General features: G+C 46.1%; 1 protein-coding gene across 1 annotated transcript in view; it reads right to left on the bottom strand.

The window, feature by feature from the left end:
* The window catches only part of LOC141259484 (CD109 antigen-like), a 329,051-nt gene extending 309,971 nt beyond the window's left edge, over positions 1-19,080 (bottom strand). Inside the window, exon 1 of the mRNA XM_073675569.1 lies at positions 18,873-19,080. Coding sequence (XP_073531670.1) covers positions 18,873-18,940 — 68 coding nt within the window. The 5' untranslated portion in view covers positions 18,941-19,080. The remainder of the gene's footprint in view (positions 1-18,872) is intronic.
* Between the last annotated feature and the right edge of the window lie 8,736 nt (positions 19,081-27,816).

The raw sequence follows: 27,816 nt of genomic DNA, 5'->3' as shown, positions 1-27,816 counted from the left end.
TGCCCCGATTAATTGGGCCATCAGGATGCTCACTTTTTGCTCTTCTGTGAGGGGGTACACCTGGAAGAGGCTATCCAGTCTTTCTCTAAAGTCATTTAGAGTATGTGACTCCCCTGAGTACTAGGGTAGCCAGGTTGCCCCCGGGATATAGGGCATGGTGAATGGCATGACTGTTGCAGCAGTTGCGCTGGCGGTGGCTGTGGCAGTGGAGCTCCCCTCGGTGTCCGGCATCCTCCTCCCCCCTAGTGGACCGTGGCCTACCTTGCGATGCTCTTCTTCCGTAGGCCGTGGCTCCGCAGTCGATCGTCGGGGTTGAGGACCTGGCATCGCGCTCCGATGACGTCAGCGTCGCTCTTCCTCCCTTCCAGGACCTTGCGCAGTGTCAGAGCGTGGGGCGGAGCGTGGGGTGGAGCTTCGGATCTCGCGCGCTTTCGGCGTCCACGCCCCTCTTCTTCCCGTGCGGCGTCCCGAAGATGGCGTCCGAAGGCGGGAAGCAGCTGCGGATGGCGGGAAGAAGGCAGAAGACGGCGGGAAACGGTCCAAGATGGCGTCTGATGGCGGGAATCGGCTCCGGATGGCGGGAAACGACTCCGGACGGCGGGAAACTTCACCACAGGTAAGTATAAAAGTCTCTTTTTCAGGCACGCAGTACCCGGTGGTTGCGGGCACGAAATCCTGCCGACTACGCCAAAGTTGACGCGCCCCCTGGGCCTGTGTTGTGCAGGGGAACCCGGAACCGGGCCTGTTGTAGAATGCTGGGGGTTGTAGTCTCCATGTGGCGGTGACCCGGTCCGTGCCCAGGGTGGTCAAACCAGTGGCAGTCTATTTGTATTGGAATAAGTGTCCGACTACGCCACCCGTGGATTGCGGTCAGTGGGGACCGCCGCTGCGCTGCAGACCGCTGAGGCTGATCTTGTTTGCGCAGCCGAGTATGGGATGACTCCCCACGGGAGAAGTATTGCCTCAGGGCAGCTAAGGTGGAAGATGATGGGAGTGATGGTGTGAGGGTCCCAGTGCTAATGGTGCTGGTGCGGCAAGGAATCACAGAGACGTGTGGTGCAGTTCAGGGTCTTTACTGATGGTACAAGGCAGACCCTCCCGGGAGTACTGGCTAGTATAAGGGGCCTGGTCAGTCTGCGAGCAAGCAGGAGTTCCCCTGGCCAGGTGGAGTTGTAGGCCTCCCCGTTTATCTGCACTCTTCCTGGCTACCTTGCTGTCAGCGGTTACAAGTAGCCCACGTCCCTGAGTATACCGTGTGGTTCTCACCCGTATGGCTGGTGACTTGGGGCCTTCTGTTAGCCTCCGCTCCTGGATGGCGGCGCTGGTCCCTTCTTTGTGACTGAGCCTCCGGGCTTCTATGGCCAGAGGACCTGGAATCCCCTGCCGGCTGGTTTCTGCTGCTGGGTGTATATCAGTCCCCACAGCCTCGGACTCCTGTGTCCGGCTTTAGTATCTTCGTCCAGGGCGAACTCTGCTCAGCTCCAGCCCCTGGACTTCTGCTACTGCTCCTACAGAGCTCCTGTTCTTGCTTTCCCTGTGTCTGGAACTGAACTCTCTAATCCCACCCCAGACCCAGTTTATAAGGGCAGATTCCTCCCCTCCCAGGTCTGGGTGGGCCGTGTTGCATTTTTAGGGATCCTGACCAGAGAAACCTCCCACTTGCTCTCAGACATAATATCTCTATTACTGTGGCAACCAGACCCCTGGGGTGTCACACATCTAGCTCGTAAAATAATTTTGGGCTTGTAGCAGTGTGTGGGACTTATTCTTAGTCCATCTATACTAAGCTCCTCCAGCTTGCAAATTACTAATAATTTTTATCTGCATCTAGCTCGGAAAATAATTTTGGGCTTGTAGCAGTGTGTGGGACTTATTCTTAGTCCATCTATACTAAGCTCCACCAGCTTGCAAATTACTAATAATTTTTAGCTGCATCTTGTCTGGAAAATAATTTTGGGCATAGTAGCAGTGTGTGGTACTCATTCTAACCAACCGTTTCAAGCAACTCTGGGGCAATTGATGCCACTTAAGTGGTGTCTGTGCCACAAATCTTTGGGAAAAATGGAGACTCTTTTTGGAGTCCCCTTGCTTTGTTTTACGTGACGTTGCCATCATCAATTAGAGGTGGGTTGGGTCTCCCCCCCCCCCCTTTTAACCGTAAGAAAATACATACACTATGGCTTGGGGTAACACAGATGGTTGAGTCTGAAGAGCTGTTTACTCAGAGGTCTGCTCCAAAGCTTCAGTGTCTGCTAGTTAGCGTAGTAACCCAGCTGTGAAGCAAGCTGCACTGCCTGTGTATCTAATAATGATTTTTAAATGCAACTAGCCTAGGCAGACTGTGGGGACCCCTAACCAAACCCAGATGCTCAGCCCCCTAACGCCCCCCTTTCATTGACAATACAATCATGTAACTCTTACAACTGGATGGGTGAGGATCGGTCACAGCTTTATTAACTGTTTATACTCATTCCATTAGAAATGCATTTTATTTCTAAAATAATTCAGCTTGTTGCAGCATGCCCTGTGTCTCCAGTCTCCACAACGGCAAGTTGGCCAACAAGTATAACTCCCCAACATGTCCTTTCTATTTCCAGGCCACGGAGGATCCTGCTTACTCGTATGCAGGACTCCGACCCCCATCCATCACTCTTAACACTTGTTCCACTCCGTCCTGGAGTCCTGACAGGAATATGTCCAGTCCAATATCCATTAAGTGAACACCGTCGGGCCGTATGAGGCCTGCTTTATCTCCTTCCAGTTGTCGGTGTCGTATCACTACACAGTCTCTGTCTCTTATAAATTTTGCCATCCGAATATTTATTACCTGCCTTGTCCGTTCGATGGCCGTGATGTCTCACGCACCTTGCCATACCGTTCTTGGCACAATCTCTGACCATACTATAGTTAGTTTTGTGAAAAATTCTCTGAAGCGCTCAGTGTCTAGTTTCATTATTGCCATTAGTTATGCGCTATTGTGATAAGCTATGTCTTTCCCTCGGCCTGTATAACTAAGATGATCGGACCTCTTGCCTCTCTCCCTACCTTGATTACCTCCATTAGTACCTTTGGCCATTGCAGGCCTCTAATACCTCTCCAGTTCAAATATGTGTTATGAAACTCCAATTTCCTCCCGCCTGGGTGGACTTTCACCCTTCTTTCTGCACAATATATATATGAGTTCTTATTCATTGCATAGCAAAAAAACAGCAAGGAAGTGATATTTATATGTCATGTCCTGCTATGCACCTGTTCAAGGCTGAGTTAATCAGAAATTTAAACACACTTACCATGTTAAAATCGTATAGCATAGAAACAATGCATATAAATGTAAATAATCAAAAAGAAAAGAAGAAAAAAGGAACATATATATAATAATAATCTATAAATGATCACTCATAATGATACATCAAATCATGTCTGATGTTTAAACCCGCTGGTACACCTGTATTTAAAGTATAAATCCACCAACTTTCTCTATTAAGGAGCTTTCTCCTATAATCATCCACCAAATCTCCACCAATCGCCAAGGCCCACGGAGGGGCCACCACAGTCAGTGAATCCTTCCTTATTTAGTATAGAATCTACCAATACTTTGGGCGTATTAGCCCAGCTGCGAAGCAAGCTGCACCGCCTGTGTATCTAATGAGAAGTTTTAACTGCATCTAGCCTAGGCAGACTGTGGGGATCCCCAACCAAACCCAGACGCTCTGCATCTAACCCAGCCAATCATTTGATAGTATTGCTAGTAGCAGAGTCGCATGGGCTCTAAACCTTGCATAGCCTGTGCATTTTTTCAGATCGCTAAGGATGACCCAACTTGTGTTATCTGTAACATTTGTCACCAAAAGCTAAGTAGAGGCCAACAAATCCATAGTTTGAGCACTTCATGCATGAACCGTCACATGGATATGAAGCATAAGTTGCAGTGCTAAGCTCACTGTGCTACAATGCGGCCTAGCGGGCCGGGACAACCACCATCTGCCCCACCTGTGTCATCCTGGGGAGACTAAAAGCTACTGCGTAGTCTTTTCCAAAAATTTGAGGGTATTACCACGGGAATGGTTTGGAAGAGGTATAAGAGTTTAGGTAGGACGTTCATTTTTAGTATACTTATTCTGCCGAACCAGGAAAAATCCTTCACCGTCCAAGAAGTAAGATCTTTACGGAGTTGTTCAATAAAGGGCCCAAAATGAAGATAAAATAGACGGGAGAGGTCTCTATGAATACAAATTCCTAAGTATTTATACCCTGTGAGGGCCAGGCAAAGGGAAAGTTGGATTGGATGGAATCCTGTATGGATTTGGGGAGGGAGACATCGAGGGCCTCAGACTTCGCTGCATTGATTTTAAAATTTGACCATGTAACAAAGTAATCTATTTCAGCCATAACAGCAGGGATGGATATATGTGACTGAGTGATATATACTAGGGCATCATCAGCAAATGCAGAGCACTTGTACTCGGTGCCTCCCACCTCAATCCACCTAATATTGGGGTTATCGCGAATTGATGAGAGCAGGAGCTCCATCACTAGGATGTATAAGAGAGGGGACAGAGGACATCCCTGCCTTGTCCCATTGGTGATTATGAAAGGTGATGAAAATGTTCCATTTATCTTCAGCCTAGCTGACGGATTGCAATACAGGGCCATGATTTTGGCTATAAAAGGGTCCCCTAGACCCCTACCCCAAGCTTTTTAAGAGAATAATATATGGCGTGCCAGGAGACTCTATGGAATGCTTTCTCAGCATCCAACGAGAGTATCTAATTACAATTTTTTAACTGCATCTAGCCCAGGAAATACTTTGGACCTAGTAGCAGTGTCTGCTAGTCAGCAGATTATCCCACCTGTTAAGCAAGCTACACCACCTGTAGTTTGGACACTTAATTTTTTCAAAGGAAATGCTTCGGGCCCCCGGAACACTCAGTGAAGAGCATCGGGGAGGCACCCAAAGGCACAGGGGCTGGGACTGGCGGTAGGATGCCTTGCGGTGGACCGCCAAGCTCGATCCTTATAAAAGCTTTTTAACTGCAGCAGCTTTAGTGGACGCTACTGGAGCTGGAATTCCCGCGGCTGCTGGCATCAGACTTGCCCTCCAATAGATCCTTGTAAAAGGATTTAAAGTGTGCTCATTCAAATTACAGAGACAATTTAAATTAAAAAGCTTAGACCTGCCTCCACCGCAGGGGGGCTCGCTCGACCCACCAGCGGACAGGCACCAGTATTGGGAGAGGGGGGCTGGCCGTCAGGGTCCACCGCAGCTCTGGCACAAACCCGGCGACACGGAGGTCGCACGGGCAGGAACGGACTGGCCGTGTCAGCTTCGCACTTTTTTGGTTTTAGAAGGGCATGACATGCCTATATCTGTGTCTCCCCCTCCTTTTACTCCTCCACCTCTTTTCTTTTCGCATGACTATATGTACTTGTCACTTTTCCATGTGTTAGTTGTGTCTTCTGAGCAGTTTGTCAGCTTTTGGACACCTTTGAAGGTGTTTTCTATGTGTTTCTATGTGTTTTTGTTTGCCTGCCATTGGTTTTAACGGTGTTCGACAGTGTTCGACAAAAAGTTCGACGAACAGTTCGACGAACATACTGGTGTTCGACGAACCGAACCGAACTCGAACACTACGGGGGTGGCTGAACTCTACTGGTGATATTATACACAGGAACTCTGTATATAATTTAAGTGTACAGGTAATACAGTGATCACCAGTGACATTATAGCAGATACAGAGTATCTGTATATGCTGTAATCTGTAATATAATCGTACAAGCGTCCCTCTGTCTGACGCCTCTATAGACTGCGCAAGCGCGACGCGCCTGTGCAGTCTGGTCCCCACAGAGGAACGCAACCACATCCTAAACGAGGAGTTTAGGATGAGGGTTGTGGCCCCGGAGATCGTGGTATGCGTAAGCACTGAACGCATACCGCGATCTCCAGCCTCCTAACAACTCAACTATCCGGGAGACCGCGCTGTGTCTTCGAGCCGGTAGCCGGGAGATGAATGCGCCGTTGGAATTGGCACATATGCATAGCGCTATCCGGCGCCATTTTACTGATGACACATTTGCAGTGTGTCTTTAGCAAAATGGCGCCGTACAGCAAAGTATGGGCACATGCATACTCCGGCGCCACACTCCTCCCCCGACCTCTGGCAGAACAGGACACTGCAGTGCTAGAGCACAGGGAAGAAAGATGAGTATAAGTGGGTTTTTTTTTATGTGTGCAGCGTGAAAGGAATAAGGGGGGCCACACATACCAGGATTGGGGGGTGAGGGGGCTACACATACCAGTATTTGGGGGTGAGGGGGCCACACATACCAGTATTTGGGGGTGAGGGGGCCACACATACCAGGATTGGGGGATGAGGGGGCCACACATACAAGGATTGGGGGATGAGGGGGCCACACATACCAGGATTGGGGGATGAGGGGGCCACACATACCTGGATTGGGGGATGAGGGGGACACACATACCAGGATTGGGGGATGAGGGGGCCACGCATACCTGGATTGGGGGATGAGGGGTACCATGCATAACAGGATTGGGGGATGAGGGGTACCATACATACCAGGATTGAGGGGTGAGGGGTACCATGCATACCATGATTGGGAGATGAGGGGTACCATGCATACCAGGAGGGGTATGAGGGGACCATGCATACCAGGATTGGGGGGTGAGAGGACCATGCAAACCAGGACTGGGGATGAGGGGTGCCACGCATACCAGGATTGGGGATGAGTGGTGCCACGCATACCAGGATTGGGAGGTGAAGGGGGCCACACATACCAGGATTGTGGGGTGAGTAGGCTACACATACCAGGATTGGGGGATGAGGGGGCCACACATACCAGGACTGGGGGGTGAGGAGGCCACACGTACCTGGATTGGGGGTTGAGGGGGTCACACATACCAGAAATGGGGGGTGAGGGGGCCACACATACCAGGATTGGGGGATGAGGGGGCCATACATACCAGGATTGGGGGATTAGGTGGCCACACATACCAGGATTGGGGGATGAGGGGGCCACACGTACCAGGATTGGGGGATGAGGGGTACCATACATCCCAGGATTAAGGGGTGAGGGGTACCAAGCATACCAGGATTGGGGGATGAGGGGTACCATGCATACCAGGATTGGGGGGTAAGGGGACCATGCAAACCAGGATTGGGGATGAGGGGTGCCATGCATACCAGGATTGGGGGATGAGGGGTGCCATGCATACCAGGATTGGGGATGAGGGGTGCCATGCATACCAGGATAGGGATCTGTGGGGGCCATACATACCAGGATTCGGATGAGGGGCCATGCATACCAAGATAGGGATAACCGGTACCATGTATACCAGGATAGGGATGAGGGGTACCATGCATACCAGGATGAGGGATGGGGTGCCATGCATACCAGGATAGGGATGAGGGGTACCATGCATACCAGGATGAGGGGTACCATACATACCAGGATAGGGATGAGGGATGGGGTACCATGCATACCAGGATTGGGTATGAGGGAACCATACATACCAGGATAAGGGGTGCCATGCATACCAGGATTGGGGGTGAGGGGTGCCATGCATACCAGGATTGGGGGTGAGGGGTGCCATGCATACCAGGATAGGGATGAGGCATGCCATGCATACCAGGATAGGGATGAGGGGTGCCATGCATTGCATACCAGGGCAGGGATGAGGGGTGCCATGCATTGCATACCAGGGCAGGGATGAGGGGTGCCATGCATACCAGGACAAGGATGAGGGGTGCCATGCATTGCATACCAGGGCAGGGATGAGGGGTGCCATGCATACCAGGATAGGGATGAGGGGTTCCATGCATACCAGGATAGGGATTAGGAGGACCATGCATACCAGGATAGGGATGAGGCGTGCCATGCATACCAGGATAGGGATGAGGGGTGTCATGCATACCAGGATTAGTGGTGAGGGGTGCCATGCATACCAGGATTGGGGGTGAGGGGTGCCATGCATACCAGGATTGAGGGTGAGAGGTGCCATGAATACCAGGATGGGGGTGATGGGTGCCATGCATACCAGGATAGGGATGAGGGAACAGGATTGGGGAGCACAAATACCAGAATGGGGGCAGCACAAATACCAGGATGGGGGCAGCACAAATACCAGGATGAGGGCAGCACATACCAGCATGGGAGACAATATACCAATAAAAATGCTCGCCACTCGGGCGTAGAACGGGCTCAATAGCTAGTACAGGTATATACAGGTAATAAAGTGACCACAGAATTATGGGCCATACAGAATTATTGGCCCCACATGGTCCCCCATACAGTATTATGGGCCCCACATGGTCCTCTATACAGAATTATGGGCCCCACATGGTCCTCCATAATGAATTACGGGCCCCACATGGTCCTCCATACAGAATTATGTGCCCCACATGGTTTTCCATACAGAATTATGGGCCCCATGTAAAGCTGCAGACGATGTATAATGGGCCCCATATAATGCTGCAGACTGTATATAATGGGTCCCATGTAATGCTGCAGAAGATGTATAATGGGCCCCATAAAATGCTGCATACAGTGTATAATGAGCCCCATGTATTGCTGCAGACGGTGTATAATGGGCCCCATGTAATGCTGCAGACGGTGTATAATGGGCCCCATGGAATGCCGCAGACGGTGTATAATGGGCCCCATGCAATGCTGCATATGGTATTTGGCCCCATGGAATGCTGCATACATTAAAAAAAACTCAAATACTCACCTCTCCCGTTCCCTGCAGGTCCGGTGTACTCAGCGTGTCTTCTGACTCAGCAGTGCTCAGAGCAGAAGGTGGTAGTGATGTCACCTTGCCCTCTGCCCTGAGACGTCAGAATCAGAAGACGCTGACATCATGGGAACTGCGGGGAATGAGGAGAGAACCCAGAGAAAACCCACACAAACATAGGGAGAACATACAAATTCCTTGGAGATGTTGTCCTTGGTGGGATTTCAACCCAGGACCCCAGCGCTGCAAGGCTACAGTGCCTAACCACTGAGCCTCCATCCTGCCCTGCACACTCACATTAGTAAATCTTTCCCAATGATTGAATGTGATGCGATCTAGAAAGCATTTAACTTCTGACAACTGATCAGATTGTACAGGCAATACAGTGCCTACAAGTAGTATTCAACCCCCTGCAGATTTAGCTGGTTTGATAAGATGCAAATAAGTTAGAGCCTTCAAACTGCAAACGAGAGTAGGTTTTATGAACAGAAGCATAAATCTTACAAACCAAAAAGTTATGTTGCTCAGTTGAATTTTATTAAATTTTAAACATAAAAGTGTGGGTCAATTATTATTCAACCCCTATGTTTAATATTTTGTGGAATAACCCTTGTTTGCAATTACAGCTAATAATCGTCTTTTATAAGACCTGATCAGGCCGGCACAGGTCTGTGGAGTTATTATTGCCCACTCCTCCATGTAGATCTTCTCCAAGTTATCTAGGTTCTTTGGGTGTCTCATGTGGACTTTATTCTTGAGCTCCTTCCACAAGTTTTCAATTGGGTTAAGGTCAGGAGACTGACTAGGCCACTCCAACACCTTGACTTTTTCCCTCTTGAACCAGGCCTTGGTTTTCTTGGCTGTGTGCTTTGGGTCGTTGTCTTGTTGGAAGATGAAATTACGACCCATCTTAAGATCCTTGATGGAGGAACGGAGGTTCTTGGCCAAAATCTCCAGGTAGGCCGTGCTATCCATCTTCCCATGGATGCGGACCAGATGGCCAGGCCCCTTGGCTGAGGAACAGCCCCACAGCATGATGCTGCCACCACCATGCTTGACTGTAGGGATGGTATTCTTGGGGTCGTATGCAGTGCCATCCAGTCTCCAAACGTCACGTGTGTGGTTGGCACCAAAGATCTCGATCTTGGTCTCATCAGACCATAGAACCTTGAACCAGTCTGTCTCAGAGTCCTCCAAGTGATCATGAGCAAACTGTAGACGAGCCTTGACATGACGCTTTGAAAGTAAAGGTACCTTACGGGCTCGTCTGGAACGGAGACCATTGCGGTGGAGTACGTTACTTATGGTATTGACTGAAACCAATGTCCCCACTGCCATGAGATCTTCCTGGAGCTCCTTCCTTGTTGTCCTTGGGTTAGCCTTGACTCTTCAGACAAGCCTGGCCTCGGCACGGGAGGACACTTTCAAAGGCTGTCCAGGCCGTGGAAGGCTAACAGTAGTTCCATAAGCCTTCCACTTATGGATGATGCTCCCAACAGTGGAGACAGGTAGGCCCAACTCCTTGGAAAGGGTTTTGTACCCCTTGCCAGCCTTGTGACCCTCCACGATCTTGTATCTGATGGCCTTGGAATGCTCCTTTGTCTTTCCCATGTTGACCATGTCTGAGTGCTGTTCACAAGTTTGGGGAGGGTCTTAAATAGTCAGAAAAGGCTGGCAAAAGAGATATTTAATCCACACATGTGAAGCTCATTATTCTTGGTGCCTGGACTACTTCTTAATACTTTAGGGGGACCAAACAGAATTCTTGTGGTTTGAGGGGTTGAATAATAAATGACACTCTGAATTAACTTTTAACGTTTTTAAAAAAAAAAAAAAAAAATTTGCTGCAGTGCATTTCCCACTTCCAGACTGATCTACAGTACAAATGTCACAATGCCAAGTTAATTCCGCATGTGTCAACCAGCTAAATCTGCAGGGGTTTGAATACTACTTGTAGGCACTGTATGTACACTGTGAAATCACGGCACAATGATATATAACTGTCCGTGAGCCACACAGCTTGTCGGACATCACTTGTAGTACATTTACCATGCAGTGAAAACACGCACAGTGATTATATTGATTATTCTAACATATTGCAAGCAAGGAAAAATCCTAATATGGTTTGCTACACCAGGAATTGTGCCCAGATCCCAGACACAGGGTAAGCTGTGCATTCATAAGATCATACCTGCATTGTGACACTGCAGCTAGACTCGATTACAAGAGTAGCCAGCAGGGGGAGGTATACGTATATGAAGCAGGCAAACGAAAATACTAGCAGATGCAGGAAATCTGCATCATCAGCAAGGATTTTTTTGTGACAAAGATTGTCTCTTCAATATGCTGTCTGATCTTTTTCAGCTGATCTGGCTTGTCTGACATCCTGTAATCAGATGTTATTGTCGGGGAAGTGTTGGCTACTAATTGTAGCATTACACCACAGCCATTAAAATAAGTGGCTGTACATGCAATGCATGGGGTCCTCTGAGGACAGGAGGCACTTTTAGAAATCATTTCACCATCATAGAAGATAAATTCCTAACTGTTACCTCCCTCTATGATGTCCATATGCCCTATATTGACAGGATTTATTTTTATGACAGAAACCCTTTAAATAGATGTCTAATTTCTGCTGATTTTGGAAACAGTAGTGCTCTACTGAAGAAATTAGAGACAATAATGGGGCTTTGTGGCTGTAGCTTGTACTATTCTGGATGCACTCTGGCAACACTTATATGAGGGCATTGTTATGGGGACCATATGGCTAGAAGGAACATTGTGCTTGTGTTGTAGCATATTTCAATCTCCACTAATGCTGAGTAAACTATATGCTACATACCTGGAGACAAATTTATTATTGGCATGTTTCATTTATGTTGCAGATAAGAGTTGGTTTAAAGAGGTATTCCCTACTTTAAAAATTGTTATTAATGTGCCCAGGGTGGGGTCATAAAACATAGTCTGTACTCATGTCCTGGATTGGTGTTAATCCACTGCACACATTTCTGTGTCCCTAGTCAGTCCCTGGGTCCATTGACAATGACTTTCAGTAGGAAAAAAACCCTCTAAAGGGAATCTGTCAGTAAGAACTCCCCCCACCACCATAACTCCTTCATGTTGCACATATGGACATGAAGGTCTTTGAAATGTAAATCCCTCAACACCTGTATAGCATCTATCTATTGCTGTATTCCAAAGAAATTTGCATTTTAATTCATATGCAAATGAGGTGTTCAAGAAGAACTCCCATCAAACTTTTTATCCTCTTAATATATTGTAATCATATTATACAACATGGTGTACTTACAATTACTCATTTTGCCTTTCTACACAGTTAATTATTTTCTTTTCTCTGCTCTATGTAGAAACAGGAATTCTCTTTTCCCTGCATGAGTCATCCCCCTCTTCAACTCCTAACCCAGCTGCTCTGCTCCTCCCCCATGCCATGGACTTTTGCATTGATGACTTATGCATGGAAAAGAGACTTCCTGTTTCTACATAGAGCTTAGAAGGATTCAGCTAGTCAGTTTTTAATCACATGATGTCATAGACCTAAAAGAGAAAAGAGAAGAATTAACTGGGTAGGAGGGCAAAATGAGCTATTGTAAATACACAGTGCTATATAATATGATAACTGCAATATATTAGGAGACTAAAACGTTTGATAGGAGTGCTCCTTTAAGTGATATATGCCTGACAGAGCAATTAATGAATTAGTGCCTCCCAAGGTTGTTTCCCACCCACCTCCATCCTCTTTATGTATTATTATTATTATTATTATTTTTAGATCACCATTGATTTCATGGATAATTGGACATGCACAGAATTCCAGAGAACGGGAGATACTTGAGAGAAGTCTTGGAAGCAACTGGTTGAGGAACGCGTGGAGGAGCGGAGAAGGTCTCATATTAATTTGGAGATATATGGAGGAGACAGATTATGAATGGTTTTGCAGGTCAATGTTAGTAATTTGTTCTAGATATGTTGAGGAATTGGAGGCCAATGAAGGGATTTGCAGAGTGGAGAAGTGGAGGAGTAGGGAGGAGAGAGGTGGGTTAGTCGGGAAGCAAGAGTTAAAGGGATTGTCCACCACTAGGACAACCCCTTCTTGAACTAAATATTTGGCCCTGATAAAATAAAAATACCTATACTCACCTCCCATGCTGGCTCCGTTCCAGCAGTGTCAGCATTCGCGGTCAGGGACTGTGATGCGGTGGAATGACTCGTGATGCCTGGCGCCCAATCAGCACTGGCATCACTGTCTCTGCCTCCTGTTGAAATGAACATGAAGAGGAAGTCCGAGTTCAGCTGTAGCCAGGATTTCCTCTTCATGTTCAGTTTGTACGAAGGCGGGGATAGTGATGCCAGCTCTGATTGGGCATCACGCATCATTCAACCATATTTCAGCCCCGGGACCGCGAGTGGTGACACCGCTGTAATTGAGCCAGCACCAGAAGTGAGTGTAGGTTTTTTTATTTTATCGGGGCCGAACATTTAGTTCAAGAAGGCGTTGTCCTAGTAGTGGACAACCCCTTTAAGGACTGACTGAAGAGATGTGAAAATGTTAGCTAGGAGGCCACAGAGGAGGATATTGCAGTAGTCGAGACAGGAGATGATGGAGGCATGCATTAGCATTTTAACAGATTCAGGGCTGAGGAAAGGACGGATTCTGGAGATTTTTTTGAGTTGTAAGCGGCAGATGGTGGTACAAGATTAGACGTGCAGTTTGAAGGACAGTGCAGTGTCAAGGGATACTCCAAGGCAGCAGACCTCCATTACAGGGGAAAGCATTGTGTCATTTATTGTGATAGAGAGATCGGGTAGGGGAGTTAGGTGAGATGGAGGTAAGATGATGACTTCAGTTTTGTCCACATTGAGCTTTAGTACATGAAAGGAAAAAAAGAGGATATGGCTGATATGCAGTCTTATATTCTGGACAGCAGAGGTGATGTCTGGGAAAGCAGGGGCGGACAAACCGCCTGTACAGCCAATGCAGCTGCATTGGGGCCCAAAGGTGGAAGGGGGCCCTTGCAGGGCAGCTAATACTGAGGGCAATCTGGCCTGCTTCTCATCATGTGCCATCATCAAACTGTCCTCATCATGTGCAGCGAGCAGGGAGTGATCCCTGCAACTCCACTGCCGGAGAAAATGGCAGCAGAGGAGATGACAATGATAGATGTGGGGGAAAATAATGATGGAGGTTGGGGAGAACAATAATGAGGAGAAGAATGATTGAGGTGGGGGAGAACAATGATGGATGTGGGGGAGATGACAATGATGGAGGTGGGAGAGAACAATGATGGGGATGGTGGAGAACAATGATGGGGATGGTGGAGAGGATAATGATGGAGGTGTGGGAGAACAATGATGGAGGTAGGGGAGAGGAAAATGATGGAGGTGGAGGAGATGATATTGATGGAGGTGGGGGAGAGGACAATGATGAAGGTGGAGGAGATAACATTGATGGAAGTGGGGGAGAGGACAATGATGGAGGTGGGGGAGAACAATAATGAAGGTGGGGGAAAGGACAATGATTAATATATTTTGTGTGGCTAATGTTATATTAATGGTGGGGTACATATTTGTATTCAGGGGCGCAGTACGAGGGAGAAACATGTATGTATACAATATATGTGACCTTGTTATTTTTAGGGTTGTGGTGATCCTCGTGACAAGATGAGTCATGGCTGGGAGATGTTGACATGCAGGTCTGGCCAGATGGAGAAGAAACAGCAGAAAAAGACTCTAATCAGATGAGACGTCAGCGGTAAGTACCTATATGTAAATATTATTCTGTATCGGCACTGTGTGACTTGGAACAATAATGTCTGTAAAATCCCTTGTGCTACATTCTCACATTTGTGCGAAATGTCCGGGTGCTGCCAAATTCTTTTATTGGACAGCACACAGACTCGTAGAGTTTTCTGGTTTCATTCACACATCCATGAAAATCACAGATCTGACAATGAGATCTGTGAGGGTGAGAGAATGTCCTGTTCTGATCCGATTTTGAGGATCAGAATAGGATTTGCTCAATGCATCTGTAAAAGCAGGCAGCACACCGACACTGCACTCGGATACAAAAATGTAGCCTTATTATGTATACTACAGTCTCTTAGTATACAGTATAGTGTACTCATCTATTATGTATAGTGCCGTCCTTAGTTACGTAGTTTCCTCTTTTATTATGTGTAACACCGTCCCTTATTACGTACCAGCCTCTCTAGTTATATATGGAGCCGTCTCTTGTTATACAGCTTCCTCTGCTGTTACTGTATGTACAGTATTGTCCCTTACATAGCGTATTCTTGTTATTTTTGTCAGTCACAGCACCCTCTTTTATTACATAGTTGTCTCTTGTTAGATATAAAATGACTGCTGATGAGGCAGCATCTGACCAGAAGACCAGTCCATCAGCTCCTCCATCAGAAAAGAAGCTTTCCCATGCTCCACCAGCCGTCATTGCATTATATATCTAACAAGAGAAGACGGTATGTGATAAAGAACAGGGTGAGATAGATTACCCGATATGTAAGGGACAGAGCTGTACATAACCAGAGAGGGCACTGCGTAATAAGGGACGGCAACATACTGTACATAATAAAGAGGAATTATATATAATCTGTAGCTTTGTCGCCATAAAAGGAGGGAGGCCCAGAAACATTTTTTGCACAGGGGCCCCAAGCTGTCAGTGTCCGCCCCTGTGGAAAAGATATAGTTGAAACCAGAAGTTTACATGCACTATATAAAAAAGACATATGCATGTTTTTCTCAATATCTGAAATGAAATCAGAATAAACCTTTCCTGTGTTAGGTCAATTAGAATTACCATAATTTTTTTAATATTTTATTATTATTATTTATTTATATAGCACCATTGATTCCATTTGCCAAATGGCAGAATAATGAGAGAGAGAGAGAGAATGTTTAAGGCATTTTATTACTTACTGCAAAGTCAAAAGTTTACATACAGTAAGATTACTATGCCTTTTTAACAATTCTGGACTGCCCATATGATGATGTCATGTGTTTGGAAGCTTCTGATAGCTTTTTTGGCAACATTTGAGTTAGAGACACACCTGTGGATGTAATTTAATGTGCACCTAAAACACACTGCCTCTTTGTGTAGCATCATGGGAAAGTCTAAAGAAATCAGCCAAGATATCAGGAAGAGAATTGTGGACTTGCAGAAGACAAGCTCATCCTTGGATACAATTTCAAGATACCTGAAGGTGCCTCATTCATCTGTACAAACAATTATACGCAAGTACAAACAAGATGGGAATGTCCAGCCATCAAACCGCTCAGGAAGTAGATGGGTACTGTGTCCCAGAGATGAATGTGCTTTGGTCCGACATGTGCATATTAGCTCAAGGACAAAAGCAAAAGACCTTGTGAAGATGATGGCAAAGCTGGTAATGAAACGAGTACTGTATCAACATGGGCTGAAAGGCCACTCTGCCAGGAAGAAGCCATTACTCCAAAAGAAACATAAAAAAGCCAGATTAATGTTTGCAAATGCACACAGGAACAAAGACCTTAATTTTTGGAGACATGTCCTGTGGTCTGATGAAACTAAAATTGAGATTTTTGGGCATAATGACCATCGTTACCTTTGGAGAAAAAAGGGAGAAGCTTAGAAGCCTAAGAACACCATCCCAACTGTGAAACACAGGGGTGGCAGCATCATGTTGTTGGGTTGTTTTGCTGCAGGAAGGACTGGTGCACTTCACAAAATAGATGGCACCATGAGAAAAGAAGATTATGTGGCAATACTGAAGCAACATCTCAAGACATCAGCCAGGAAATTAAAGCTTGGGCGGAAATGGGTCTTCCAAATGGACATTGACCCGAAACATACTGCCAAAATGGTAACAAAGTGGCTTAAGGATAACAAAGTCAATGTTTTGGAGTGGCCATCACAAAGCCCTGATCTCAATCCTATTGAACATTTATGAGCAAAGCTGAAAAGGCAGGTGTGAGCAAGGCGACCTACAAACATGGATCAGTTACACCAGTTTTGTCAGGAGGAATGGGCCCAAATTCCAACCAACTATTGTAAGAAGGATATCCAAAATGTTTGACTCAAGTCATTCAGTTTAAGGGCAATGGTACCAAATACTAATGAAATGTATGTAAACTTTTGACTTTGCAGTAAGTAATATAAAAGCCTTAAAACATTCTCTCTCATTATTTTGGCATTTGGCAAATATTAAAAATTATGGTAATCCTAATTGACCTGAAACGGGAAAGGTTTATTTCATGTCAGATGTTGAGAAAAACATGCATATGTGTCTTTTTATATAGTGTATGCAAACTTCTGGTTTCAACTGTAGATCTGAGTGTCATCAGCATACAGGTAGTTCTGGAAGCCATGGGACTATATAATAATAATCTTTTTATTTATATAGCGCCAACATATTCTGCAGCACTTTACAATTCAGTCAATTTGCAGACATTATGGGCACTGTCCCCAATGGGACTCACAATCTAGATTCTCTATCAGTATGTCTTTGGAGTGTGGGAGAACACTGGAGAACCTGGAGGAAACCCAGGCAAACACAGGGAGAACATTCAAACTCCTTGCAGAAGTTGTCCTTGGTGAGATTTGAACCCAGGACCCCAGCACTGCAAGTTCTAACCACTGAGCCACCGTGCCACCTATATGAGTTGTCCCAGAAGAAAGGGATAGATGGAGAAGAGTAGAAGTCCGAGGACAAAGCCTTAGGGGACATCAACAGAGAAAGGGTGGGATGAGGAGGTCATATTGGAATGGGAGATGCTAAATGTGTGGTTAGTGAAGTATGAGGAGATACAGGAGAAAGCAAAGTTAGCTTGAATGATAGCTGCATGTCTGATTTTCATGCCTGGTGCCTGATGTCACTGAGACAGTGAGCTATCAATAAGGCTGTGTGCCCACGTAGCATTTTTCAAGCATATATGCTGCGGAATTTCCGCAGCGTAAACGCTTGAAAAACGCATGTATATCCGCACCCCATGGTCCCCAATGGGATTCCGCAAGTTCTATGCACATGCTGCGGATTTTTCCGCAGCGTTTATGCCGCGTTCAAAAATCCGCAGCATGTCATTTAATTTTGCGTTTCCGCAAGCGGAATTGCCTTTGCCCAATGCATAAAAAACGCAAGGCAATTCCGCATGTGGAAAACGCGTGATAAACGCGCGAAAAATGCGCGATAAACGCGTGCGGAATTCCGCATGCGTTTTTCCGGGAGAGGACTTGCATTTATGCAGCAGAAATTTTCTGCTTCATAAATGCAACGTGGGCACATAGCCTAAAGCTAAAGAGTCTAGTGCTGGGCGGGGGAAACAACCCCAGGAGACAGAGGCCCGAGAAGTGCTTTGTCACGCCCAGAGCACTTCATGCCTCATTTGCATATGAATTAAAATTCTGATTTTTCAGGAATGCAGCAACAGATAAAAGATATAAAAGTGTAAATTGATTTACAAGACCTACATGCTGATATAAATATTGAGTTTAGGGAGGTTGTTCTTACTGATAGATTCAAGTTGATGTACGTAAGACAATAACGAATCAAATACTTTGCATCTATGTAATAATAACATTTATGTATTAATTAATACAATTTATACAAATGTACATTAGTCACATCAATAAAATTACGTGGTTCACTTCTGATTCTCATGTTTTAGAACATTTTATTACCCATACACAAAATTAAACACCTCATAGCAAGTTGTGCTTAAAACGTAGACATGCACCTAGCAATTCTAATTATGATTATGTAACTAATTACAACATGTATACATGGCTGAAATGTGCACATGACCACTTCTGGCTTTATATGATTAAACATTTTTAATGTAAAGATAACTTCTCTTCTCGCGTGTGATTAGTACAATGGGAAAATTCTTCTCCTCAAAGAATAAATGTCTGTATTTTTTACACTTCGATTCTCGGTGAAGCTAGTTAACATTTCAGGGTTTATGGAGTGCACTAAACATATAACACATGCATAGCTGCCTTGCTCCAGCACACAGCTGACAGCGAGGCCTGTTATATTTCCAGATGACATCTAATAATTACATCATTTAATCTATGTAACACTTCCCCCATTGAGACAAATGTAATGATTCCTACCCTGACGCAGCGTATGATGTCAAGAAGCAAAGAATATAAGGGAAAATGAGCAGGCCCTTCTGCAGCATCTTGTTCGGTCAGTTTCAAGTTCTCCACGGGCTGTTCTACTTTCCTACTGTTCCCACAGGATTTCATTTTTTATTTATTTTTTTTTCATCTTTAGGACGATCTTATTGGAGCAAAGAAATAAATGATGGTAAAATTTGCAGCAGTCAGTGATTCATACAGTCAGCCTAGGAACACACCCGCCCTTCTCTCCTTCCCTCCAACTGCTAGGACTGTACATGTCAGTCGCAGGCTGCTTTTGGCAGCTTCTTCCTTCTGCTGGAGCTTGTTTTACTCTTTATGTCGCTGATGAATACAATACATACCTGTGCTCAAAGGAAAAGATGAGAGCAGAAAGCATGTATAGGATGAGTCTGTTAAGTGTAAAGTGTGTACCGCACCCTAACTGATGAGTTTAGACGTGAAGGAAGCTAATGATAATATGGAAAATATGCCCTAGCCACAAGTGAGTCAGAAGGAGACAGGGGGACACGTCTAAGATTACTTCCACAAGCCGTCAGAAACCCCTTAGCCTGCAGATTTTCTATGAATTATATTAAAGCTGTCTATGAAGTAACTGGCCTCAGCTCATAGAATACTATTTATATTATTGTGTGCGGGTGGCGATAATGAATTTCACATGACTTAGGATGAAATGTACAATAGGACATGTTCCAGAAATACTCACACTGCAAGCAAGAAGAGGATAGTAGATTCATGTGTATTTATTTATGCTAATAAGTACATCAGTATTACTCAGTAGACCAATGTGAGAAAGAAATAATTACTGCCCTATAAATATGCAGAAGTTTTCTTTCCATTTATTATCTGTTCTGAATAGGAAGAGGGGAGAAAGTAACTGGCAGGTATCTTTGGTAGCTTAAGACAGAAACAAAATGAACATATGTTGCGCCCCTGAGGGTTCAGTCGCCACAGGGGTACTGCACCTCAGAATGAGGTGTGGTACCTCCTCTCTCAGGTAAGGATGGAGTACTTCACATGACCCCAACCACACACTCAACACTACACCACTCCAGTTCTGAAGGGGGCCTAAAGCACCATAATGCTGCCATGAGCCTGAATGGAGGAGTTGGGGGGAACCAAAGTTAGGGGGAACCACGTAGTGAGTGAGGGTGGAGGAAGCATTTGCTTAAGCACTTAAATGGAATTCTATTTAACTGGAGGCTATCTTAATAATAAGGTCTTTGGTCGTGGGTCTTTGGGACGGCAAGTCAGCACAAAGCTGCTGCCAGCTGAGGGTCCACGGTTCCCTGTCTCAGGCCTCGAGGCGGGGGGTCGGGGCAGAGTTATAACCAGCTCTGTCCCCGGTCAGGGTCCAACCAAGAAGGTCCAGGAGGGGAGCAGAGGAGATAGGCTCCACAGGCGAAAGGATCTCAGGGGGTGCGGACTGAGCGGAGTCGCCACCTGCATACCTTATTCTGGCCCTGCCAGAGAGACCCTGCCGCAAGAGGGGGTACCGGTCCCCGATTATCTGACTTTGTACTTCACGTCTCTGTCGGAAAAGTCCGGAGGCTTATGTGGATCCCAGGGGGATACGGACCGAGCGGAGTCGCCACCAGTATGCCCTAATCTGAGTTTATCCAGAGGGACCCAGCCTTATGCCACGTTCTCACCACAAGTCACCAAAAAGGGCACCCAGTCGGTCCGGGAACTACACGTTACCCACAAGGGACATTGCAGTACCCGTACGGGAATCAGTGGGGGACACAAGGCGGGAGAAGTTCAACAAGAGAGGAACACACTAGAGCGGGGGTCCTGTCAAGTGCTCCTGAACTATCTGGAGTGTGCTGAACCCCTCCCTGGCGGCCGCAGCTCGCCGTGTGACAGCAGAGAGAAGCTCTGAGCTGAGAAAACACCACAGTGAGTAAAGACTTGGATGACTTCAACTACTGCCTCTGTCTGTTCTTTCCTCCGCGGCTCTGCACCCGCCAACGCTCTATTCTACACCCTCTCTACACTGCCCTGAGGCCCTGCTCCACCTGTGGGGAGCCGCACCAACTAAGCTGCCTGAACACCGGCAGGACTGTCGCAGCGCTGGTGATCCTCACCAGACACCATGGGTGGCGTCACGAACATTCCCCTATCCCATACAACTTTCCCACTTTCTTTTAAGAGTGACCCCAGGGTACGGGCCCGGGAGCCGGCCACCGCGACATCCCCCAAGATCAGGCAACCACAAGGCCCCGGCGCCGAGTCGTTTGTCCCCATCCCCTGGGCGCGTCACATATACCCTGCTGTAAGTAAATAAGTAAAAGCAATAGTGCATATAAATAAATAGGGTACTTTGTGAACACCATTTTGATCACTCTGAGAATCCTTTTGTCATTTTTGGGCATAAAAGTATTTACATCGATCAAAATAGAGTAAAAGCCATCCCACCAGCGTCAAAGTGTACCCAAATTTGGGATGGTCCTAACCTCTAGTATTAAAACCTTATCCTGCGTCATAGTAACGTCAGTGTGAATAAGGACTGAGCAAGACCGGGTCCCAAACATGGATACACAGCAAATGGGAAGCTATATAAATATATTATCCAGCTCAAAGGAAGGGAGGCCACAACCTTACCTGCACTAAATGCAGAAACCTGAATCTAAACCAGAAAAAAATTTACTTGATTATAAGTTACAAAACCTACAAAAGACAAAAAATATATCACATACCCTACCATCATTATATATAAATGTATATCAAAGTTGCATATGAAATATAGGGTACTTAGTGAACTATTTTTGATAAAAAAAAGTATACAAGCCATCCCACCAGCGACAAGGTGACCCTAATTGGGACGGTCCTACACTGTCTATATTAAAAACCTTACTGTATATCAAAGTTGAAGTAATGCATATAAACGGGTAGACAAATAGAACCGGGTCCCAAAATCAGACCACCTAAGCCCGTGGTAAGATACATATATACTGACCAGCTCAACAAGGGGGATGCCACACCCCTAATTTGCACAGAATGCAAACAAGACAAAATACCAAGCAATTTGAACTGAGGTCTAAGATGGTACACATGCAAGAAATAAGAGCATGTTCACACTAGCAAAAAGATACAAAACCTACAAAAGACAGAAAATATATCACATACCCTACATCATTATATATAAATGTAAAGCAAAGTTGCATATGAAATATAGGGTTCTTAGTGAACTATTTTTGATCAAAAAAAGTATACAAGCCGTCCCACCAGCGACAAGGTGACCCTAATTGGGACGGTCCTACACTCTTTATATTAAAAACCTTACTGTATATCAAAGTTGAAGTAATGCATATAAAAGGGTAGACAAATAGAACGGGGTCCCAAAATCAGACCACCTAAGCCCGTGGTAAGCTACATATATACTGACCAGCTCAACAAGGGGGATGCCACACCCCTAATTTGCACAGAATGCAAACAAGACAAAAAACCAAGCAATGTGAACTGAGGTCTAAGATGGTACACATGCAAGAAATAAGAGCATGTTCACACTAGCAAAAAGATACAAAACCTACAAAAGACAAAAAATATATCACATACCCTACCATCATTATATATAAATGTAAAGCAAAGTTGCATATGAAATATAGGGTACTTTGTATACTTTTTTTGATCAATAATAGTTCACTAAGTACCCTATATTTCATATGCAACTCCAGGTCAGACCCCGGTCACAGCTGTTGACCCATACCGGGGAATGCAGGAACAGGCAGGTTAGCTGGTATGCAGACAGGTGGGTACTGGCTGGCACGGCTGGTATGACGGCAGGTGGGTACTTAGCAGGCACGGCTGGTATGAAGGCAAGTGGGTACTGGCAAGCACGGCTGGTATGCAGACAGGCGGGTGCTGACAGGCATGGCTGGAAAGCAGACAGGCAGATACTGGCAGGTATGAACGCAGGCTGGATAGGGACCAGTACAGACTGGGATACAGGAACAGAGCCCCAGGTGCAGTGGACTAGCAGAGCAAAACCGCAGGAGCGGTGAACAAGCAGAGCGGAGCAAAACCGCAGGTGCGGTGAACAAGCAGAGCGGAGCAAAACCGCAGGAGCAGTGAACAAGCAGAGCGGAGCAAAACCGCAGTAGCGGTGAGCAAGCAGAGCCGAGCAAAACCGCAGGTGCGGTGAGCAAGCAGAGCGGAGCAAAACCGCAGGTGCGGTGAACAAGCAGAGCAGAGCAAAACCGCAGGTGCGGTGAACAAGCAGAACGGAGCAAAACCGCAGGTGCGGTGAACAAGCAAAGCGGAACAAAACCGCAGGTGCGGTGAACAAGCATAGCAAAACCGCAGGTGCAGTAAACAAGTGGAACAGAGCGGAACCGCTGGAGCGGTGAACAAGCAGAGCAGAACAGAACCGCTGGTGCGGTAAACAAGCGGAGCAGAGCGGAACCGCCGGAGGGGTGAACAAGCAGAGCAGAACAGAGCAGAAGATGAAGGCAGACAGGACAGGGCTCTGTTCACATGGAACAGACTGGAAAATACTGGAAGATGGTTAGAACACAGGAGGTAGATACGGAGGCAGGGAAAGGGGACAAGCAAAACCAGATACACACAAGGTACTTACAATGAAGTAGCGAGTGGACACAAAACTCACAAACAGAAGTACAGAGACAATGAGTTGGAGCTAGGTGCAGGTTCAGACACTGCAGGAAAAGGTAAAGCACGGACATAGAGAGAAACAAGTAACGGGCTAGGACACTGTTCAGACAGGAACTGAACCTGGAACAAGGTACAGGAACGAGCCTGAGAACTCAGCCCCCAGGGTGGCGGAAACAGACTAGAAGTCAGAGATACAGGTAGCGGCCCTGGGTACTCAGCCCCCAGGGTGGTGGAAACAGACTAGAAGTCAGAGACTAGATACAGGACAGGACCTGGCAACTCAGTTGCAAAAGACAAACTGAGCGAAAGTGTTGCTCAGGCACCTCCTACTGGGTGGAGGGGGTTTAAGTATCCAGTGACTCACAGCAATAGGCTGGGGACACATTAGGACTATAAGAAACAAGCAGAAAGCCGGGCCGGCGCCCTAAGCAATCAGACAAGAGACATGGACACAGCAGGCACTGGAGCAAAGAGTGCAGCATGGACTGACAGGTAAGATTGAGGTCTCGCATGGTGGGAGGTGGTGCACCATGCAAGCACGCCGCCAGGGATGTTACACTGTTCACTGTTTTGTATGGGTTGTTAAGATTGCAAGGGTACCAAATATGTCCATGTTATTTACTGATTCGTGATGCTTTTTTCAGAGCATTAAAAATGTCATTACTGTAATTGTTTCTCATTATTTTTAGTTATGTCATAAGAAGAAGAAAAATAAGAATTTTATTTTACCTCTAGAATACAGCTAAATAGAGATATAATGGTATATATAGATGTTTCTCTATGTACCAGTAGAATTTGCCTATAATTTAGGAGAATACAGTGCATATTCAAATAGTCAGTGCAGCATGTGCCTCATAACTATTACTACTGCCTCCAATGATACAGGTTGTGTTTTCAAAGCCCGGTGAGACCAGATGTCAAGAGAAAAAATAGTCATTGTGAATGTAAGTATGTGGAGAGCAGAGAAATGCTGGCCTTGCTCCTCAGAGTCGGAGGAGAATTATTAGAAAATATGGAATCGTGAAGATCATCTAGGAGTAACATCTCACATAGTTAGTGGAAATCGGGACATTGCACTGACCTCGTGGGACAGCAAGATAACCCCCCAAAATGGGATTGTCAAGCAGGATGTTTGGCAGCTATGGCTAATAGTTAGCCGGGCCCTGTAGCTAGGAGGGATTTTCAGGAAACAAAAGGGTAAGTTGCTAGTTTGTCAGAGCTAAGTATGCAGTTTGTCAGAGAGAGAGGAGAGGATACTCCAGAGAAAGTGACATTGCCCGATAGTTGGATGTGTGTGTATTAAGTTGGAGATCCGAATGCTGTTGTGTAGGCCAGACTTGGAAGCATTAGTGAAGAGATATTGGGCTTGCCAAAATATGTGTATTGGTATGGCACAGTACTAACAACTGTGTGCCCATATAGAGTGTCAGACTGGAGAACACAGGGCCCACCAGAGAGCATCATTCTTGGGGCCCACCATCTAGCAATATAGAAACATGACAGGACAAAGTCTGCAACAAAAAGCAGGACAACGCTCTGTACATTAAAGGGGTTGTACATCTTTGGGGACAATTTTTTTCTCTCTTACATGCATGCAATTGGGGCCAAAAATCATTTTTGCAATTTGGTTTCATTAAAAATGTTGCACTGCTTGTCTCCTATAGCCACTATATTACATTGTCTATTGCTGACTGCAGAATGAGGAAACAGGGTCGGCCACATTATCTTTATTTTAACAGATGTATTGGGGACATGATTTTGTGGCACTTACTATTACACAGGTATGACAGGTTTTCCTCCTGCTCTTGTTACAGGTTTTCCTCCTGCTCCTGTTACTGCAGCTTTCCTCACAGACTGCACGGTTCTCCAGTCCATAAAATGGCTGCTGTTGGAGGAGCATGTGACCAGACCTATCCATCAGGCTCCTCCAATAAAAGAACAGTTTTCTCATGTGTGTTTTTCAATAGGACAGAGCTGACTGGTCTGGTCACATGCTGCTCTTCCATTGGCCATTGTATGGACCAGAGAGCTATGCAGTCTGTGAGGAAAGCTGCAGTACCAAGAGCAGGAGGCGCAACTGTCATACCTATATTATTATTATTTATTTTTAGAGCCCCATTGATTCCATGGTGCTATGCATGAGAAGGGGTTACATCCAAAATATAAATATAAATTACAGAGGCCAAACTAACAATGACAGATTGGTACAGAAAGGAGAGAGCCCTGCCATTGCGGGCTTACATTCTACAGGATAATGGGGAAGGAGACAGTAGATTGGGGGGTTTGCAGCAGTTCCGTGGTGGTTAAGTGGCAGCGGGGTCAGTGCAGGTAGTAAGCTGCCTTGAAAAGATGGATTTTCAAGTTCCGTTTGAAAGTTCCGAATGTGGCAGACATGTTGAGTCATAGAATTCCAGAGGATGGGGGATACTCCAGAGAAGTCTTGGAGGCGATTGGGTGAGGAGCGTATAAGTGTGGAGGAGAGAAGGAGGTCTTTAGAGGATAGGTTACGTCAGGAGATTGGTTCAAAGATATACAGAGGAGGGCTGCTTTGTAGGTCAATGTTAGTAGTTTGAACTGGATACGTTGAGGAATTGAGAGTTAATGAAGGGATTTGCAGAGGGGTGAAAGAGAGTAGTAGCGAGGAGAAAGATGGACCAGTTGGGCAGCAACTAATTACTTGGACAACTCCTTCTTATATCCCACACTTGGTCCCGATAAAATAAAAAAGCTTATACTCACCTGCCGTTCTAGCAGTGTTGGCACCCTCGTTCCCGGGGCTCTGGGGCAGATGACACGTGAGCCTGGTGCCCAATCAGTGCTGGCGTCACTGGCCCCGCCTTCAGACAATTCAAACATCAAGAGGAAGTCAGGGCTGCGGCTGCTCACTCACTTTCTTTTGATGTTCAATTTGTCCGAAGGTTGCGCCAAACATTTAGATCAAGAAGTGGTTGTCCTAGTAGTGGGCAACCCCTTTAAGGATGGACTGGAGAGGTGCGAGAGTGTTAGCTGGGAGGCCACAGAGGAGGATATTGCAGTAGTCGAGGTGGGAGTTGATTAGGGCATGCACTAACGTTTTAGTAGATTACGGGGGGAGGTAAGAATGCATTCTGGAGATATTTTTGAGTTGGAGGCGGCAGGAGGTGGTGAGAGCTTGGATGCATGGTTTGAAGGACAGGGCAGAGTCGAGGGTTATTCCGAGGCAGCGGACTCCCAGTACAGTGTAAAGTGTGATATCATTTATTGTGATAGATAGATCATTTAGGAGAGTTAGGTGAAATGGAGGAAAGATGATAAGTTCAGTTTTGTCCACATTGAGCTTTAGGAAGTGTGATGAGAAGAAGGAAGATACAGCTGATAGACACTCTGGGATTCTGGACAGCAGACTGGTGACAATTGGGCAGGAGAGGTAGATCTGAGTGTCATCAGCATATAATAGAAGCCATATATAATAGAAGCCATGGGATTTTATGAGTTGTGCCAGGCCAAAGGTATAGATTGAGAAGAGTAAGGGTACCAAGACAAAGCCTTGAGGGACACCAACAGAGAGAGGGCAGGATGAGGAGGTAGTGTGGGAGTGGGAGGCGATAAATGTACAGTTGGAGAGTTATGAGGAGATCCAGGAGAGAGCAAGGTCTTTAATGCCAAGGGAAGAGAGGATTTGTAGTAGGAGGGAGTGCTGGACTGTGTCAAAGGCAGAGGACAGGTCTAAAAGGAGTATAGAGAATTGTTTATTAGCTTTAGCAGTAATTGAGCCATTTGTAATTTTGGTCAGGGCAGTTTCAGTGGAATGGTAGGGACGAAAGTTGGATTGTAGGTCATCAAAGAGTGAGTTAGATGAGAGATGGAAGGAAAGTTTAGCATGAACATACTGTTCGAGTAGTTTGGAGGTGAATGGAAGCAGCAATGTGAGTCGATAGCTGGACGCAGTGGGGAAGGTACCAGAAATTAGCGATAGATTGAAGAGGTGGGTTAGGGCCAGGATAAGCGTTGTGGTGAGGTTGACGAGGAGTTGGGATGGGTTCGAGTGCCCAAGTGGTGAGGTGCTCTTTTGAGAGGAGATGAGTAAGCTCTCCTTCAATGATGGTGGGGAATAAGGTTATGGGGGAGGGGCAGTGGCCTGTTATACATAGTGGTTGTGGTGGATGGACAGTAAAGATTTGCCTTGTTTGGTCGCTCTTATTTTTGAAATGTGCCACAATTTTTTTTGCTGAGATATAAAGGGTAGGAGGGGGCAGTAGAGGGCAGAGGATGGAGTTAAAGGTGTTAAATAGCTGTTTGGGGTTGTGGGGCAAAGAAGATGGGC

This window comes from Phyllobates terribilis, unplaced genomic scaffold (genome assembly GCF_046119375.1).
Source record: "Phyllobates terribilis strain yellow unplaced genomic scaffold, ASM4611937v1 Scaffold_3__8_contigs__length_932513732, whole genome shotgun sequence".
Classification (NCBI taxonomy): Eukaryota; Metazoa; Chordata; class Amphibia; order Anura; family Dendrobatidae; genus Phyllobates; species Phyllobates terribilis.
Note: the sequence above shows the minus strand (reverse complement) of the source record. Positions and strands in the feature narration are given on the sequence as shown.